The following is a 16,475-nucleotide window of genomic DNA, read 5'->3' as shown; positions in this document are numbered from 1 at the left end:
GTTGCCAAAAACTGCTCTCAATGTATTGATTTTCATTAACTCCAGGGCAGCTATTAACATGGACTAATCGAGTTACCGGGATTCTCTCTCGCCACTATCAGGTAGTAGCCGGTCAGTCGGCTGACAGTACAGTAGAGTGCAGCACCTTGTTAAAGTTTCCCCATACCTATAATTCATGCGTTTATAATGCTGTCAAAAAGGGGGTTCGCTACTGCGTATTCATGTGCCGCTGTACAGTAAGCGACAAGCACTTGAACTTGACACACGGTATTTATATTCTATGATCTACTGCTGATCTATCTCTATGGATATCTTGTCAGTCTTGTGTCTGTTTGTGTCTCTTTCCAGGTGAGCCTAACCCAATTGTTGAGTTTCGAACCCTCAGTCAGCCCAGCCGCGTTCCCGTTCTCCGCCAAGGACTCTGCTTATTTAGAATTTCTCCGCGTCACTCAACTACTCCTCCTTCACCCCACGCCACAACACAGCCTTGAGTTCCCGCTGTTCCGTCTCCGTCAGGGGAATTGCGCTGCCGCGTCGCCTCTCCCAGCTTTGCTTTGTTTCTTTGAGGCTTGCTTGTGGATCTTGTCCAGTAGAATCGGCGAACTCGTACGAACGCCACTCAGTATTCTGCCATCCAGTGCCTGGAGAATAAAAAAAAAAAAAAACAGCCGCTCGTCAGCATGAAGCAGAGAAGCAATAAAAGAAACAATCCGACAGCCGAAACAGTAAATCAAGACGCGTAATGCTAAAGATATTGCACTGCAACTTATGACCCCATGGTTTGCTCAAGTGGGTACCAGTGGGTACCAGTGGGCCCAGGGCCTCCAACTCCGAGTATGGATCATGGGCTTGACGGCAACGGGGGATCAGGACAAGGCACCCTCGACTGGTTAATCCAAGTCATGCCCTGCCGGCTTCAGCATCTCCGAATGATTCTGCTCAGTTGCAGCAATCCCGGGGGAAAAAGAAAATGACGCACCCAAAAACGAGGAGTGGTTGCGAAAAAGGAAAACGAAAAGAGCAAAAGAAAAACTGTTCTTACTGTTGTTTATCGACGTGCCATCCCAATCCTCAGTCAAGAAATGTAGAATGGCTCCGTGAGTGACCACGACAATGTGCGCCTCATTGCCCTCGACCTCGGAAGCCAGCTTCCGTAGCCAAATCCTGGCCGCCCTGGCCCTGGCATCAAGCTTCTCCAGCTCAGGCGCAAACGGTGAACCCGGGCCCTTGTCGGTCCAGCCATCCTTGACGAGGCCGAGGTCGACCTTTTCGACGCCAAACTCCTTGGCCAGCACCGCCGGGTCACTGCCCGTATCGCTGGGCAGCGCCGCGATCTCTTGCAGTTCCGGCAGCGCAATCACCTTTTTCACCCTGCCCTGCTCCAGCACCGGGCCAAACGAGAGCAGGCAGGTGTAGAGCGTGCGCCTCAGCGGCGATGCCACCAGATGGGTGATCTTGTCGTGGACGGGGAAGTTCTTGCTCAGCTCCGCGCACTGTTCCTTGCCCAACTCTGTGAGGTCCGGGTCGGCCAGCAGAGACGGGTTTGTTCCTCCTGGCACCCAGGGGAGGTTGTGGTAGCCTTGAGCATGGCGGACGAAGTAGACTGTGGCTGGCATTTTCCACTGAACAAATGTGACGACAAGCGATTCGAAGCTGTTTGAATGCAGGTGTGATGTTGACTACACGGATTTGTTGTATGTTTTGGGTTGCGCGCTGTCAAGACTTGAAGCGACTTGTTACGTTGAGTCATCGTGCCTTGATTACCTGGACTTTTAGACCGACTTCATGATTTGCCATTTGCCCCTGCCCCGCTTCCTCCGCCAGACAGTCAGATTGTCAGTTCACTGGAAAAACGACAACCACGACGTGCCGACAGGCGTCTGCTCCCGTACGTCCTGCCCAGATAATTTGATTAATGAAAGAAGGGAAAAAAAAACGCGCTCTACTTGAAATTTTTATCCTTTTAACGAAATGATCTTTACTGTATTAAAGTTGGGTGAAATATCATCACTGCGTTGTGGGGATTGAACGCCACGAAATTCTAGCCATGACATCAGACATAGACTCAGCCATCGATACCAGGCGAACCATGAAACTCTTCCTGTACCCTTCTCGAATTGCCTCCCGTCCTCGACCATACAAGCGCATACCATACACCTCCACCTTAACCTTTTCCTCATGGCATCTTGTTCTTAGCAGCCATCCTCAACCTCCTATTTCCTCCCGATGCTCTAGCCCCTGCTTTGGCCCTCGCACCATCCTAAAGGTGGGAAAAACAAATGCAATCCCATGTTAGCCGGGACGTCGTCGCATACGGAAAAACCTCACAATAATCCCCTCAAATTTTCAAGGAATAATACAGTCTGCAACTTACAAGTATGTATTTGATCATGCGACTGGCCTTGTAGTCCTTCCCCAAGGTGACCCGCCGCTGGCCGTTGCCCCAAAACACCGGCTCCGGCCTGGCCGCTCCGCCGCGCTCCCTCGCCTTGGCAGCCACGCTGTTCGGCCTCGGCCTGGGCCTGCGGTACGCCATACGCGTGAGCTGAGCGCGCGACGGCAGCTTCACCGGCCAGTCCATCTCCGAGGGCTCCTCATAACCCTCATACGCGGCTCGACGAGCACGGTCAAGTAGGACGTATGCTGTATTTATATATATATATATATATATATATATATATATATATATATCTTGCTAGTTAGCCATTGCGGGAAAAGCTCTTTTCTCTCCCGGTGTTGTATTCTCATGACCGTGATATTAGATGAAGAGGTTGGGGGCATTTGGGTTGACTTGCATTCTGCCTCGGCAAGCTGGTCAGGAACCTTGTCTTTCGACACCTCGGGTTGCTCTTCCCACCTGGCCCGTAGCTCCAAGCTTCTGTCTTGTCTCTCCTCGGGGCTCGTTGGCAGCAACAACACCTCAGGCGCCGGAGCTGGTGGAGCTGCTGGTCGATACCACTTTTCGATCTCGAGGTTCTCGTTCAGCTCGTAGTGTGTGTAGTCGCTCATGACAATGTCCAGTGGCCGCCGGTTCAACGCAGGGCGATCATTGTTTGGTCTGTCGGTTTGTTGTTGAGATGCCATTGCTCTCGATGGCGAGTATGGTCGGAGGGTTCGTATATTGGATCAACCCTCTTGGAAAGTTTCTCTGGCAGACGTCTGGTTTTAGCAGTCACTAAGATCAATGCACCTCCAGAGTAGAATAGACAAATCCAACAAATAAAAGTGTGCATCTTTGTCTGGAGGGTAGAGGCAGTCGCCAAGGAATGCAACGGATCCGGATGTTCCTGGTATGAGGCTTCCATTACAGGGGCAGCGCAGCTGACTGCCAAGTCGAGGAATCTTTGTTCATTTCCCTTGCCTAAAGCCCTTGACAACCATTTTGAAGCGAGGGGGCGCATTCCAGTACCCATTCATATCTTCCGACTTTCTCCATCCCGTGGTATGGTTTGTTTTTGAAAAACGCAAGGGACGACATAGCCAATCGGTGTCAAGATGAGTTCGACTAATGCAGACACATTAGCTTTCCTACAAAGTGAAAACAGGTATCCTTCCGTTTGCAGAAAACAAATCTCTTTGCAATTAAAAGAAATCTACCTTTTGAGCGATTGTATACGACAAGCATCAAAAACACATCAAAGTCCGCGACCAAACATGTTCAATCGGAGCTGTGCTGTAATACCTTCTGACACATGCGATTCCAAGCCCAAAACTCCAAAGTAACCTCCTGCCCATCCTACAACTCAATGAGGGCCTCCTCTACGACGGGCTTTTGCGGTGCGTGCTGGGGCGCAGAAGGCAAGGGCTCTTGCACGTAAGATCCGCTTTGTCTATTGGGCACCTGGGGCCATGGCTGGTGATTTGTCGGCAACGCAGTGTTCTGGGATGCTGAATGTTGCCAGTACGGCTGTTGGGGCTGCTGAGGCTGTGTGTGCGGTTGTTGCTGCGGCGCTTGGCCCCCAAGGCCAGGTGAGTGTTGGTATTGTGCAGGTTGTTGTTGCTGTTGCTGTTGCTGCTGCTGTTGTTGTTGCTGCTGTTGCAAGTTGGGGTATGGCGATTGTACAGGCTCCGCGGGGACAGACACTGGCGTTTGCAGTGCGGATACTTGTTGCTGATTAAAATAATAAGAGGCGGCTGGATCCGTGGTGGGAGTTGAAAGCGGTTGATCCGGTGCGCTTGGCGCTGCAAGGTTCTGGTGATTGTGAGCGCTGGAATGGGAATGAATCGACTCTGTCGACTGCTGGGGAGGTTGTCCGGGATATTGGGCTGACGGGGCAGGAGTGTGCGAAGCCTGCCAGCCCTCGCTGGGCTGAGAAGGTTGGTGAGGTGGCGCGTATTGATGGAACTGCTGTTGAGCGCCAGGGGCCTGTGGAGGATATGACGGTTGCCGTGACGGCTCGGCGTAGTCGTGCTGAGGCTGTCCGGTGTAGAAACTCTCTCCGGGAACATTCGCAGGTGCACTGGGGCCTTGCAGCGATGGATAAGGGCTCGATGTCTGGCTAGCTACAGGCATGTTGTAGCCCGCAAAACTGCGCTGGCCGTAGGCCTTTGAGAGCCGCTCCTCGAGCATTCGGTCATAGTAGCGCACTACTGTTGCGAGTTTGGCATGTAAATCAAGAAGGGTGTCTGCAGAACAAGTTAGCTCAGATCGCAGATGTCAACCCGTCATTTATCAACAGCGCTGGAGAACCTACCGTGTTTGCTCATGGTCTCTCCGTAGGTTCTCGCCAACTTTGGCCGAAGTGTCCCAATACTGTCGTAGAGTTCCTGGATCTGGGGCTCTCGCAAAATGGTCCCAGGAGGTTGCGTCTGCAGGCGATCCACTAGCGTCGCAAACAAGTTGATGTTCTCCGCTTCAACCGGTGTGAGCTCATAGTCATTCTTGGGTGGAACGAAGGTAGACGCAGATGCCGGCTCCGAACTATGTGTCTGTTCGTGAAGTACTGCAGAATGCTTTTTCTTCTGCTCCTCCATGTCAGCCAGAGATGCTGCGATTGCAGCCTTGAGGTCATCGTCTTCCTCCTCCACAGTCTTCATTGCGGAAGAATCCCCATTAATCTTTGACTGGCCGCCGTTGGCAATGCCATTGCTTGCGGGCGCATAATTTCTGGAATGGCTCTTGACTTCCTCCAGACTCATTGCCAGGGCTTTTTTCAGGTCTTCGTCAAACCCGTCGTCAACCCTAGCACTCCGGGGCTGCATCGCCGACGACGATCGGTTCTTGTGGGGGAATGAAGAATACAGGCTAGGCGACTTTCGATCGTATCCTGCGCCGGCGCCAGAGGCTCCTGAACCCCTGCTCTTGTCCGTGAGTTTGGCATAGCAGCCATCATCCACCCTGACCGGCTGCATTATGCCAAGATGTGGTAACGGGATCGACTTCGAAGAGCATTGTTGATCAAAACAGCTACCGCAGTTGCGACAATGGTGCTTCCGGTTTGTGAAGGTAAATGGAGTTCTGCAACGCATGCAGACATCTGAGTCGGTCCACTCGGGAGGCTGTTGTTGATTGTTAGTAGCCGCTCGCTTGTAGATGTTACCGGGAGAACACAGCATTGACGTACCGCACTGCTATCAATCATGCTGGTGGCCACGGCGACTTTAGGGGGAAATTGAAAGCCCTCGTGCTGTAGAGTCTTGTAAACCTCCCCTATGTATGAAAGTTCGACGCGACCCTGTGTGACAGCTGCCCAGGACTGTATCAGTCCAAGGATCCTGGTACGTACGTCTGCGTTGACGGCAGCAGGTCCTGTAGCCTTGAGTAAGGAGACCAAGTTGTCTATGAATTCACGCGAGGCGATCTCGACCAGAAAATGTTGTCCGCCGTTTTTGACGCATGTATCCGTAAGCTGTTGATCCTCAACGTCAGTATCAATGCAGACCAAGGCTAAGACCCGCAAAGGAGATGTAGTGGGCGGCAGACCTCAAGAGCGCTTAGTTGCGTATTGGGATTCTTATGTCCAATTCGCTTTTTGAGAGAACGCATGGCATCTTTGGGTGGGACGGTCTTGGATCGAATAACATCGGATATCTCGAGGTTGAGCGCAATATCTTCTCTATAGGCATGCTGTTAGTCACAAAGCAGCACTTAGGATGAGTTGGGCCTGGATGCCGACAGAGCTGTTTGCATCAGGCAGTTCGGCTAGGCAGGTGCGGCATACAAACTGCTACTCGTCGCCTTCTCAATCTGCTCGTCCAGGGCAGTGTTGGCCCCTGAAGACCACCAGCTCATCATTTTGAAGGCGCAGAACTGCAATATCTGTTTCGCAGAGATGCAGGCAGCGACGATAGCGAAAGTCAAAAGGCGTCGGTGTGGGGGTTGCTGTCGTGTCAGAATGCGCGTTTGGCCGCTTTCACAGAGAATCGCCGCCGTGTCGCCCGTTGGTTGGGTCTACGTGTGCTATGACGCAACCCTGGCACTGTATCGCTAGTTGGACTCGGCTGCCGAGGAGAAAAGGGTCAGGCAATGCAAGAGTGGAATTTTGCAATATTGGACCAGCGTGCAATGATTGCCGTATGAGCAGTTTGAGTTGGGAGCGGTTGGGTTACGACAAAAATTATTCCAATACGCCGTCGCGAAAGCTCAAGGCTGGATCGTAGGCGGCGATAGTTAATGCTGGCACGCACGCTAAGTTAACCTTACTAAGACGGAGCCGCTGTTTGTCATGGAGCCGCGCTTGGGGGGCAGCTCCGCACTCCCCGGCCACAGCCACATGGGTTCACATGGGAAGAGCTCAGCCCAATGACGATGTGGGCTACTGACTGAGTGCGTGAGGTGGCGTTTGGAGACCCTGGGGCAATTGGGTGTGGTAGGTACCTCGTGGTGGGGCCGTACTTTGTACCGCAAACAGGCCGCTCCCGGATTCCGTTCACAACTAATGGCTGGCAATCTCGCAACAACAAAAGCACCATTTTGCTTCGGATTTGACTTGGTTGGCTGATCCAATCACACCCCGCCAACGCGACTGGCCCACCATTCGTTCTATCGACTATTCCTTATTGTTCGAGGGTGTGTAACTGACTGGCTTTACGCCGTCAACTACCACGCGGCTGCGGTGCGAGCGTATGAACGGGTCCGCAAAAGCCTCTCCAAGCCTGATTCGCCCCATCTCACCTTTGAAGCGAAAGTCGAACAAAGAATGTCCCCTCATTCCAGTTAGTCTGGGCGTGGAACCGAGCAGCAGTATACATACCATACCGAAGACATAATACGAACTCGGCCTGTTGTTTCTGCCCGATACATAGTCGGGACGCTGCATCCGGCGTCCTCGGCGCTCTAGTCTTTGACTGCCTCCCATGCTTGCCATAGGGTCCCTAATAATCTCATTTTCGCTTCTGCCAGAAAGGCGAGCAGGTTTCGTTTCAATCCAGCTCTTACTTGATCATCGCCATGAGTCTAGCACATACGGATAGATAACCGACCAGCAACTATACACACATAATCCACCAGGATGGTGCCGCCACCCTCCGCCTCCGTATCCTCGTCTTCCTACACTTTCACCACGCCAACGGCGGGTGGCAGCATGAACGCCGATGCGCCCCCCAACGGCCGCCCCGGCAAGCCGCCGCTACCGCACATAGATGACCTCCTCAATCCGCCTGTCAATATCGATGCCTTCGCCCCCATCGAGACCGTCATAGCACAGGGTGAAAATCACCTTAGAAGTGCCGAGTCTCTCAAGGGCTTTGGACGTCCTCATATGGCCCTGAAGGAATACGTCTCAGCTACTGTAATAGCTGTCGAGGCTATTCCAAGGAACAAGGGCTTTGCTTCTCTCTCAGACAGGAAGCAGCTGGCTGCACGTCACACAGCTCTGATGCGCAAGATCCAGGCCTTGCATCCTGATTTCGAGAAGGTCAAAGCAGCTGTCAAGCTGGACAATCAAAAAAGCGGCGTGCGCCCTCAACGTGCCAGCTTACAATCCACACGGGCCAATGGCCATGCGCAGCCAGGACTGCACTCGAATGGGGGTACGGTAAAGCCTGTGGCATCAGAGTCGCCTTTGTCCGGCAACGGAGCCGTGCCCAGCCCCGGATACGGCCAAGATGCAGAAAACGGGATTGCCACCAGAAGATCAGCGCCGTACCCGAAGCCTCAAGCCTTGCATGGAAACTCTGTGCAGAATGGGCCAAACGGCGCCGGTCCTTTGAGCCCTCCAGTCCAAGATCTTGCTGAACGTTTTGCAAATTTACGAGGTGGCAAAAATGGACCTGGCGGCTCATCACAACGGCCGTTGGGATCAACAGGCTTACCGCCTACACCGAAGCAAGTCGCTGGAATATCGTTACACAGCAACATTCCCACCGAGTTCCCCAAGGTCCCCGAGGCCATCTATAGCCCAGCGCGGGGCACCGTTTCCAATGAGTCCGCGAACCTCCCCTCGAGTAATTCGCGGGGAATGTTCAGCCGTGCGGCTTCTTCCACGTCAATGGCTTCGCAGGGCAAACAACCTCTGGGCAGAGAGGATTATTCCGCCCCTGCAAATAACCAACAAGCAAAGCCGCCCTCAGCCCGTCCTCAGCCCCGAATTCCAGAAGGAGATACGGTAACGCCGGAACAGTTGGTTGAGTTCATGCGTGGCTCGTCCGTCAACTTTAAGGTTCTGATAATCGATGTGAGAACCAGAGAGGAGTTCAACGAAGGCCACATCATGTCAACCTCCATCATTTGTGTGGAGCCGGATGTGTTGCAACGTGAACATATCTCCGCAGAGGATATTGCGCAAAGCCTGATTCTCGCGCCTCCGCGCGAGGAAGAAATCTTCAGCCGACGGAGTGAATATGACCTCGTCGTCTTCTACAATCAAGATTCCCATGAGATCAACTGGCGGGGCGGAACACCAGCAGAGAATGCGTTGTTCGGCCTGTACAATGCCCTGAAGCACTTTGATTACGATCTGACAGGAGACAGCAAGCCGGCGAAGCTCCTCAAGGGCGGGCTTGATGCCTGGGTTGAACTTGTCGGCGCACATGCTTTACAAAGATCTGAAACCTCTGGTGGGATCCAAAAACTTCAACACCCCAAGCCGCGGTTTCCCCTGTCGCTTGGTCAGGGCAGACCGAAAGCAAAACCAATCCAGAATGCCGAAGATGCTAGACGTTGGAATGAAAAGCTCACCAACGAGGGGCAGAGCATTGTTCGCACACAAGAGGAATTCTTGAGGAGATTTCCTGCAGTCAGCGATGTGCGAGAGTCAATGACTTCTCCTGTCACACAAGCCACGAGGGGTTTTCCTGCCTCGGCAGATATTAACAACACGATGCTTGCGCCGCCAGCTCGGCCGGCCCGGATCTTGACCCGACAGAGCTACACCGGCTTGAGGGAAACCGGCGAGGAGGAACCATATGCACCACTTGCTGCAGAACCCAGGGCTCTTCTGCGGAGAGAGAGACGCCCAGTCGGCCTCATGAATCCCGGTGTCTGGTGCTATTCCAACGCCTCAATCCAGGCCCTTTTCCACTCGAGCGGCTTCGTCGACGAGTTGGTCGGCGAGGACTGGCAGAGTCGATGGAAGGTACCGATGCGCGATGGAGAGAAATTGGAGAACCACCAATTCCTGTCCAAAATCTTGTCCAATCTGTTCCACTGGATGTTGAATGGCCAATTCGAATCGATGGAATGTAGGACCTTGATGGTAAGAATGCGCCTTGCATGCAATCCACACAACTCAACATGTGCAGCTTCTTGACGGACTGGCTGGCTGACTGACTGACTGACTTGATTTAGGAATATTGCAACTTCATTGACCGCAACACAGTGCTCTATGAACGGGGGGAGAATCAGCCAAAGGGGGCACTTGAAGCATTTGGCAGCAGAAACAAGCAGCAGGACGCCGAGGAGTTCATCAGCTTCCTGATGGATCACCTTCATGACGAGACAAATCGTCTGCGGAACAAAAATTTTAATCCATCCGACTTGGTATTTGGTCAAAATAAACATGAAAATGCCATTGCTTTCTGGAGCGGATGGTGCTCGGCCAACGATTCGGTTATCGACCGTTACTGGCGCGGTCTGTCGCAAAACATCGTCCGCTGCAAAAGCTGTACGCACACCAACTACAGCCATGAGGCCTTCAACAAGATCCAGGTTCCAGTTCCGGAATCGAGGGGGCCATGCAAGTTGGTAGACTTGCTGCCAGGCGGATTCTCTTATAACGAGCCTCTGGACGATTACAAGTGCGACGGGTGCAAGCAGAAGAACACGACCTGCTCAACGGTACGACTAACCAGGCTACCCAAGCTCCTGTGCATCTCTCTTAGTCGATTCAGTGTCGACATGGGAGATACCAGAAAAAACAACACCAAGGTCATTTTCCCCCTCGACGATTTGAATCTTGCGGCTGTATCAGACCCAACACCAAGTAAGGACGGAGTAGGTGAAGAGTGGACAGGCCCCTTCCGCTACTATTGCTATGCGGCCGTTCTTCATGGCGGGAGTTTGAGATCCGGTCACTATACAGCATTTGTGAGGGACCAGAACCCGTCCAGGAACGGCGGTGTCTGGTACCACTGCAACGATTCAGTCATTTCGACCAAGACGATCAAAAACGAAGAGGATGCTGATGCGGCAGGCATGTATGCTGCAGACTCGGAATCTTCGGCCTATATTCTGTTTTACAGTCGTCAGCCCGCGGGGAAATGAGAAACAACTCGACCAGCGCTGCGAGGTCAGTGCGTATAGGGAAGCATGATTGCGATGATGTGGGATTGCTTGCAGGGCGCAGCGGAAGTCATATTCACTTCTTGATTTTTTGTGTCTTTTCATCCCCTATTTTTTAAAACCATCATCATCTTTTTTTACTTTTTTTCCCCTTCTCATTTGTCTGCTCTTTTGTGTGTCCTTGGCTATAAATACCTGGGGTTGAGTTTTGGCGGCGTTTTGATTTCTGTTTTCTATTTTTACTTTATTTTGGATCGTGGGCATATTAGCAAGGTGCAACGGAGATTTGTGGTCACGCATTCCCACTTCTTACTTGCGTTTCGTCGAGAAAGCGGGCTTCTATGAGAAATGATCTTGGAGATGATGCTCTATGGCTGACGTGTGACAAGTGTGAAGGAAAAGAAACACGCCATCCTCATCACTAATTACATTGCGACTCTTGCCCCATTTCACTCATACATCATATATACATAGAGCAGGACTCACGGCGAGAGTCAATCCTTGCAGATAGGACACCTATAATCGAACAATCGTCTTGATTTAATGCTTGAACGATGAGGCGTCTAACACAAACGCCTCGATTGGCCGCGTAAGCTCTAGATCATTACTTCAGTCTGCATGGTGTGAATAGTATACAAAGCAGACGATGTGGCTATCGGGCGAGGGAGGCTTGGATCTTATCCTTGTACTCATCATAGAGGGCCCTGCGGTTGAGCTTTTGCGTGGCAGTCACAAGTCCCTACGCAAGCACGTATGATACGGATTAGTACAAGGAGCCTTTCTGCACATGCACAGAGGTGTGCGTGGAGCGACTTACGCTCGCAGGGGTCCATTCATCGGACACAATCACGACGCCCACGACGATCTCGAGGCTCTTGAATCCAGCCGCCTTCCCCAGACGGACGAGGTCCTTGAGCACGGCATCCTGAACGACGGGGTCCGCCGCCAAGGCCTGTATGTCAGCGGCGTCGGCGTCAGCGTCGGGCCCGCCACGGATGCTGGCGAGAGCCTTTGGTACTGGGGACACCACGGCGACGGGCCGCGGGTGGCTCGAATCTCCGTGGACCATGATGGCCTGAACGAACTGGGAGCCTCGGTAGACGGCCTCGAGGCGTTCGAGGGCAATGTACTCGCCGCCCTGCAACTTGACGAGGTTCTTGACGCGGTCGATGATGCGCAGGTTCCCGTCGGCGTCCCACTCGCCCACATCGCCGGTGCGGAACCAGCCGTCTGCCGTGAAGGCCTTGGCCGTCTCCTCTGGATTGTTATAGTACTCGCGCACCACGGGCCCGCCGCGGATCAGGATCTCGCCGCGCGGCGGCGTCGTGTCGGTCGAGTAGTTGAGATCCGGTATCGACACGAGCTTGACCTCGACGGCCAGGGTGGGCGGGCCTATGGCGCCCGGCGCGGGGCGGTACAGCGGCGAACCGAGAGCGCCGTTTGCGCACGTCTCCGTCAGGCCATAGCCGCCGATCATCGGCGCGAGGACCATGGTCAGGAAGTGAGCCGTCTCCTTTGAGACGCCAGTTGCGCCGTTAACTATGAAGCGGAGTCTGCCACCCGTCATAGCCTTGATTTGGCCAAAGACGAGGTTGTCAAGTATGGCCTGGCCGGGGAGGCCATAGTGGACGAGGGAACTCTTCAGTGACAAGGCCGTGTTAAAAACTGTCCTCTTGATCAGGCCAGAGTTTTGGACCCGACCTTGGATTCCTTTGCGAATAGTGTCCCACTGTAAAGATCGTTAGCTGTCAATGCAAAAGCCCTGGATACGTATCCCCTTGGGTCATCGTTGCTTTCACAGACGGGAAACCTAATGGTTATTGCAACTTACAATCTGCGGAACGCCGGCCATAACAGTCGGTCGGAACTCCTTCATGTCTCCACCACAACCCCGGACGCCAGAATCTGCCAGCGTCCTTGGAGTGGCAAAGCCCAGAGTAGCGCCAATGTGAATGACTATGTTCTCGAGAATCAACTCGAAAATGTGAGCGAGCGGTAGATATGCAAGTATAGAGTCTTCATTGGAGACCGCATTGGCAACGGCTCCGTGCATTCCCGCCACTCCTGCGACGAAGGCCTCGTGCGTTATAGCAACACCTTTGGGAAGTCCTGTGGATCCGGATGTATACATGATGCAAAAGTTGTCCGTGGGCTGAGGAAGCGTCGGCTCGCAGGGGTGAGCCTTGCCCATGGCGACGACGTCGTCGAAGCTGATGAATGTGAGTTCTCGTTGCCCAAACGCATCCTTGAGCTTCCGGATCTCGTCCTCAGCATTGACTTGATGTAGAACCGAGTTGGTGTTGTAGATGATGTACCTGACGGATGAGACCTTTTCGAGCGGGCGCCTGATGGTGGCTAGAAGGTGTGCATCGACCACCATGGCTCTGGCATCAGTCTGCTTTAGGGAATGCTCAACACCAGACTCCCCAAGCGTGTCGTATGCGGTGACCAGGGTAAATGATTGGGCAGCTGCTGCATGTGACATAGCAAGCCAATTGGGGCTATGGAATATGTAAGATGAGGTTAGACCACATTTGCAACGAGGCGAAAGTTAAAGCATTTGATAACGACTGACCTTGTGGAGGCAAAGATATGCAACATATCGCCAGTTTGGAGGCCCAGCTTTCTCAGCCCCGACGCTAGGTTTAGTACCAATTCATGGAACTCTGAATATGTCATGTACTTGAAACTGGTCAGCTCCGGATAGGTCATTGTTTTCTCTGCTCCATTAGAATCCTTTTTGGTCTCTGAGTGCATTTTGACGAGAGTCCTGCTCCCAACGGCCGGCTCGTTAGAATACCGAGCCGCACTCCGCTGTAGGATGTTAAAGACCGTCTTGATCTCATCGCCCGCGTCTACGGGGCGTTTAAGCAGCCCATCCCTGTATGTCTTTCGGTGACCTCTAGGAAGTGTCTCCCCGGCAATAATTGGGCGGCCAGGAATATCGGCCGAGTACGGCGGATTCTCCATGGTTTGGTTGGAGGGCTTGCCGACTTGAGTAGTTGCCATTATGATATCAGATCCGATTTGGCCAAAGTTTGGAAATAGTACAGGCACATATAATAGCAAGGCTAGGATCAAATAAGTCCAGAGGTGATTCGAACGAACAATCTGCACTGGAGGTATATTGCAAAGTTGGTTCGAGACACTAACACTCGTCGGAATTCGTGGCTATGTGCACAGACAGTCAGACCGACCAAGCCGAAGAACCGTTAGCTGCGGCACTCAACAAATCATTCCGGGGGGAGCGCCACAGCTGACCATGTTGAGAGTATAGAACTGGACCATGAATAACCAATGGAGGCTATGTTAGCCGACCAACGATTTCTTGGCTTACTGCTTACCCCAGATGCTGTCGCGTGTTAAAATAAGCCCAAGGAAAGTCATAATGAATTCAACTTGGCAAATCGCAAATTCGCGGTTTGACATGATTGGGAATCAGGAAAGGTCACAAAAAGTTCATAGCGATATGTATGGAACAAGCCGAGGCGTCACCTCGGCTGGTGCGGCTGAGGTCCACATGCACCGTAGAGACCCTATTATGGTGCTTCTTAGCCTAAAAAGTGCCTAGCCAAGAAATCTGACATGACTGGATGGTTTGGAGCCCTTGCACGCCTCGGGAACCGAGGCACCTTTATTAGCATTTCAGGCCAACTTTGCAAATGCTGCATTTGGTTGCAGGCTTGCAAAGAAGAAGAGAAAAAGAGTAGTAAAATAATGTGAAGGCATTGAAGCCAATAAAACACATCTAAATCAGTACCAAGTGGTTTCGGGACCAGAGATCTAACTATGCTGTTGATTCTAGCATCGCATTCGCTGTCAAGTAAAGTGCAATATTGCGCTGTGTGGTCGAGGCTCTACCTCCGAATTGAATCGGCTGGCAACATGTCACCATTTTGGCTGTGACTTTTCCAGTCCAGGAGTTGGCAAGGCATTACTGTCGGCAAATGGATCGTCATCATCGTCGTCGACTTCTTCATTCTGCCGCGCAGAGGGTCTAGGTGGTGGTGGTGGCTTTGACGAGGCCGATGGGCGGGGAGGTGGAGGCGGGCTGCGACTGATACTCAGACCAGCCATTTGTGAGACAGGGCTTGGACTTGTAGGCGAGGCTTGTTGTTTCGCCCGCTCACTTGCCACTTTGACATGGCGCAGAGTAAGATTAGCGTGCATGCATGGCGACGTGGAATATTTGAAACTTTGCACATAGGGCTGAACTTACTCCTGTACGCATGCGCCTGCTCCGCCATATCATCCTCCGAGTCGCTGTCTGCGTCGATGGAACGGTCCAACTGCTCAAAGGTCATCAAGGCAGTAATCAGCTCATCGTTGGCGTGAAGGAGGCTGCCAAGCCAGTCTTCCGACTCGACATAGTGAATCTACGGATAAAACGGTCAACAGAGAAATATCCCGACTGAATTGATCGGTTGTGGTCGTGGCCCCAAATTTGACTCGGCCGGCCCAAGAGCTAGTGCGACTCACATAGCGCAGAATTTTCCTCCTTAGCTGCTTGCAAGTCTCGAAGTGCTTCACGGCTGTTGCATTGTGGGACACTCGCTCTATTTCCCTGTTGACACTCTGCAGGGCGTTCATCAGGTTTGTCGCTGCGATAGAAGACTCGGCGATGGTGCTCTTCATCTGGTCCTGCTCGGCCGCAAGGTTGAAAGAACGAGAGCCCGACTTGCCATGCTTGGCCTTGTCCTTGTCCTTCTTTCTCTTGTCCTTTGACGAGCCAAAAGAGGAAAAGGACTCGATGCGGCCGGCTATCGGTGTGGAAATGGCCGAAGAGGGACCTGCGCGACGAGACCCGGCAGCCTCTTCCTCGGTGAATGGATTGTTCTCCGTCTCCCTGATTACTTTGGATCGATCTTGAGTTACAGCTTGTTTCCGTCGGGGCATTTGCTAATCTTGGGGGTCAGTATTGAAGGATGCAAAGCATATATATCAGAGAGCATCACATGATCAGACACTGGAGCTGTGGCTGGAGCTGGCGTCTCTCACCTTGTGGAGCTTGGCGATTCCCTCGAGACCTGGTGTGTTGGCGTATGATACTGCCCAGGCGCGAAACATGAGGGAACACTTCTTCTTGACATCCGGGTCTGACAACTCTGAAGTGCCGCAGAAGCGCAGGCGCTCCAGCAGTGGTTCGTCGGCAAATGTCTTCTGGAAGCGCGGACCAGCATTCTCGATCAGGCCGTCAAGCAATGTCAGCGCGCGAAGTTGACGATGTACGCTGCCATACTTGAGCTTTTTGCGTATCGCACGGGCAGCTTCGGTTGGGCCAGTAGGTTGTAATTTAATGACCTCTACCAGGTCTGGGATTCCACTAAGGTCGTCCTCCTCATAGCTCTCACTGGTCAACCGCTCGACCGTTACGGTGACCGCCGAGTAGGGTTTCTTTTGGGAAAACATGGCGGAGGCGCCGGTTGGTTTGAAGCGGAAATTCCACGGTGTTGTCGGTGTTGAAAAGTTGGTAAGAGATATGGCGGATGGTGTCGTACCAGAAGGAAATGAATTCCAACTCGACGGCGGGGTAAGATGGGAGACAAGCACGTGGTGGGTGTAGCAAATAAATGGCTCGTGATTTGATTGAATTCGAAGAGGAATACCGTCGATCGAAAAACCAGTTCAACATCACCACTCCTGCCTGTTTTGGTTGTGTACGGTCTGCGGTTATGGTAGCGTCCCCGGGTGTTCTTCGTAGGCGTATATCTGCCCAACCTTACTGTAGAGATTGTACCTTAGAATCAACAGACGACAAGGCAGGTCGGCAGTGCTATTTACTGTCGGTTTGCGTCACGCGCAAGGATGTCATGTC

At 52.7% G+C, this 16,475-nt stretch overlaps 6 protein-coding genes across 6 annotated transcripts; 1 reads left to right on the top strand and 5 right to left on the bottom strand.

Moving 5' to 3' along the window:
* Positions 1-453: 453 nt before the first annotated feature.
* Positions 454-1,616, bottom strand: PpBr36_03330 (uncharacterized protein; the record flags this gene model as incomplete). The annotated part of the gene is made up of 2 exons (XM_029890503.1): positions 454-641; positions 1,043-1,616. 2 exons carry the CDS (start codon positions 1,614-1,616, stop codon positions 454-456), a joined length of 762 nt encoding a protein of 253 aa, XP_029752865.1.
* A 560-nt stretch (positions 1,617-2,176) lies between these two features.
* On the bottom strand, positions 2,177-3,084 carry PpBr36_03329 (uncharacterized protein; the record flags this gene model as incomplete). The annotated part of the gene is made up of 3 exons (XM_029890502.1): positions 2,177-2,260; positions 2,375-2,602; positions 2,752-3,084. 3 exons carry the CDS (start codon positions 3,082-3,084, stop codon positions 2,177-2,179), a joined length of 645 nt encoding a protein of 214 aa, XP_029753719.1.
* Positions 3,085-3,736: 652 nt separating this feature from the next.
* Positions 3,737-6,235, bottom strand: PpBr36_03328 (uncharacterized protein; the record flags this gene model as incomplete). The annotated part of the gene is made up of 5 exons (XM_029890501.1): positions 3,737-4,626; positions 4,695-5,499; positions 5,565-5,849; positions 5,924-6,056; positions 6,162-6,235. The coding sequence occupies 5 exons, from the start codon at positions 6,233-6,235 to the stop codon at positions 3,737-3,739; spliced, it is 2,187 nt and encodes a 728-aa protein (XP_029753718.1).
* Positions 6,236-7,451: 1,216 nt separating this feature from the next.
* On the top strand, positions 7,452-10,642 carry PpBr36_03327 (uncharacterized protein; the record flags this gene model as incomplete). Its single annotated transcript, XM_029890500.1, has 2 exons — positions 7,452-9,635; positions 9,728-10,642. The coding sequence occupies 2 exons, from the start codon at positions 7,452-7,454 to the stop codon at positions 10,640-10,642; spliced, it is 3,099 nt and encodes a 1,032-aa protein (XP_029753711.1).
* Positions 10,643-11,312: 670 nt separating this feature from the next.
* On the bottom strand, positions 11,313-13,669 carry PpBr36_03326 (uncharacterized protein; the record flags this gene model as incomplete). The annotated part of the gene is made up of 4 exons (XM_029890499.1): positions 11,313-11,399; positions 11,478-12,389; positions 12,492-13,161; positions 13,236-13,669. 4 exons carry the CDS (start codon positions 13,667-13,669, stop codon positions 11,313-11,315), a joined length of 2,103 nt encoding a protein of 700 aa, XP_029753710.1.
* Positions 13,670-14,548: 879 nt separating this feature from the next.
* On the bottom strand, positions 14,549-16,069 carry PpBr36_03325 (uncharacterized protein; the record flags this gene model as incomplete). The annotated part of the gene is made up of 4 exons (XM_029890498.1): positions 14,549-14,796; positions 14,880-15,036; positions 15,140-15,559; positions 15,659-16,069. The coding sequence occupies 4 exons, from the start codon at positions 16,067-16,069 to the stop codon at positions 14,549-14,551; spliced, it is 1,236 nt and encodes a 411-aa protein (XP_029753713.1).
* Positions 16,070-16,475: the final 406 nt, after the last annotated feature.

Source organism: Pyricularia pennisetigena, chromosome 3, assembly GCF_004337985.1.
Source record: "Pyricularia pennisetigena strain Br36 chromosome 3, whole genome shotgun sequence".
Taxonomy (NCBI): Eukaryota; Fungi; Ascomycota; class Sordariomycetes; order Magnaporthales; family Pyriculariaceae; genus Pyricularia; species Pyricularia pennisetigena.
The sequence above is the reverse complement of the archived record's forward strand: the minus strand, read 5'-3'. Positions and strand labels throughout refer to the sequence as shown.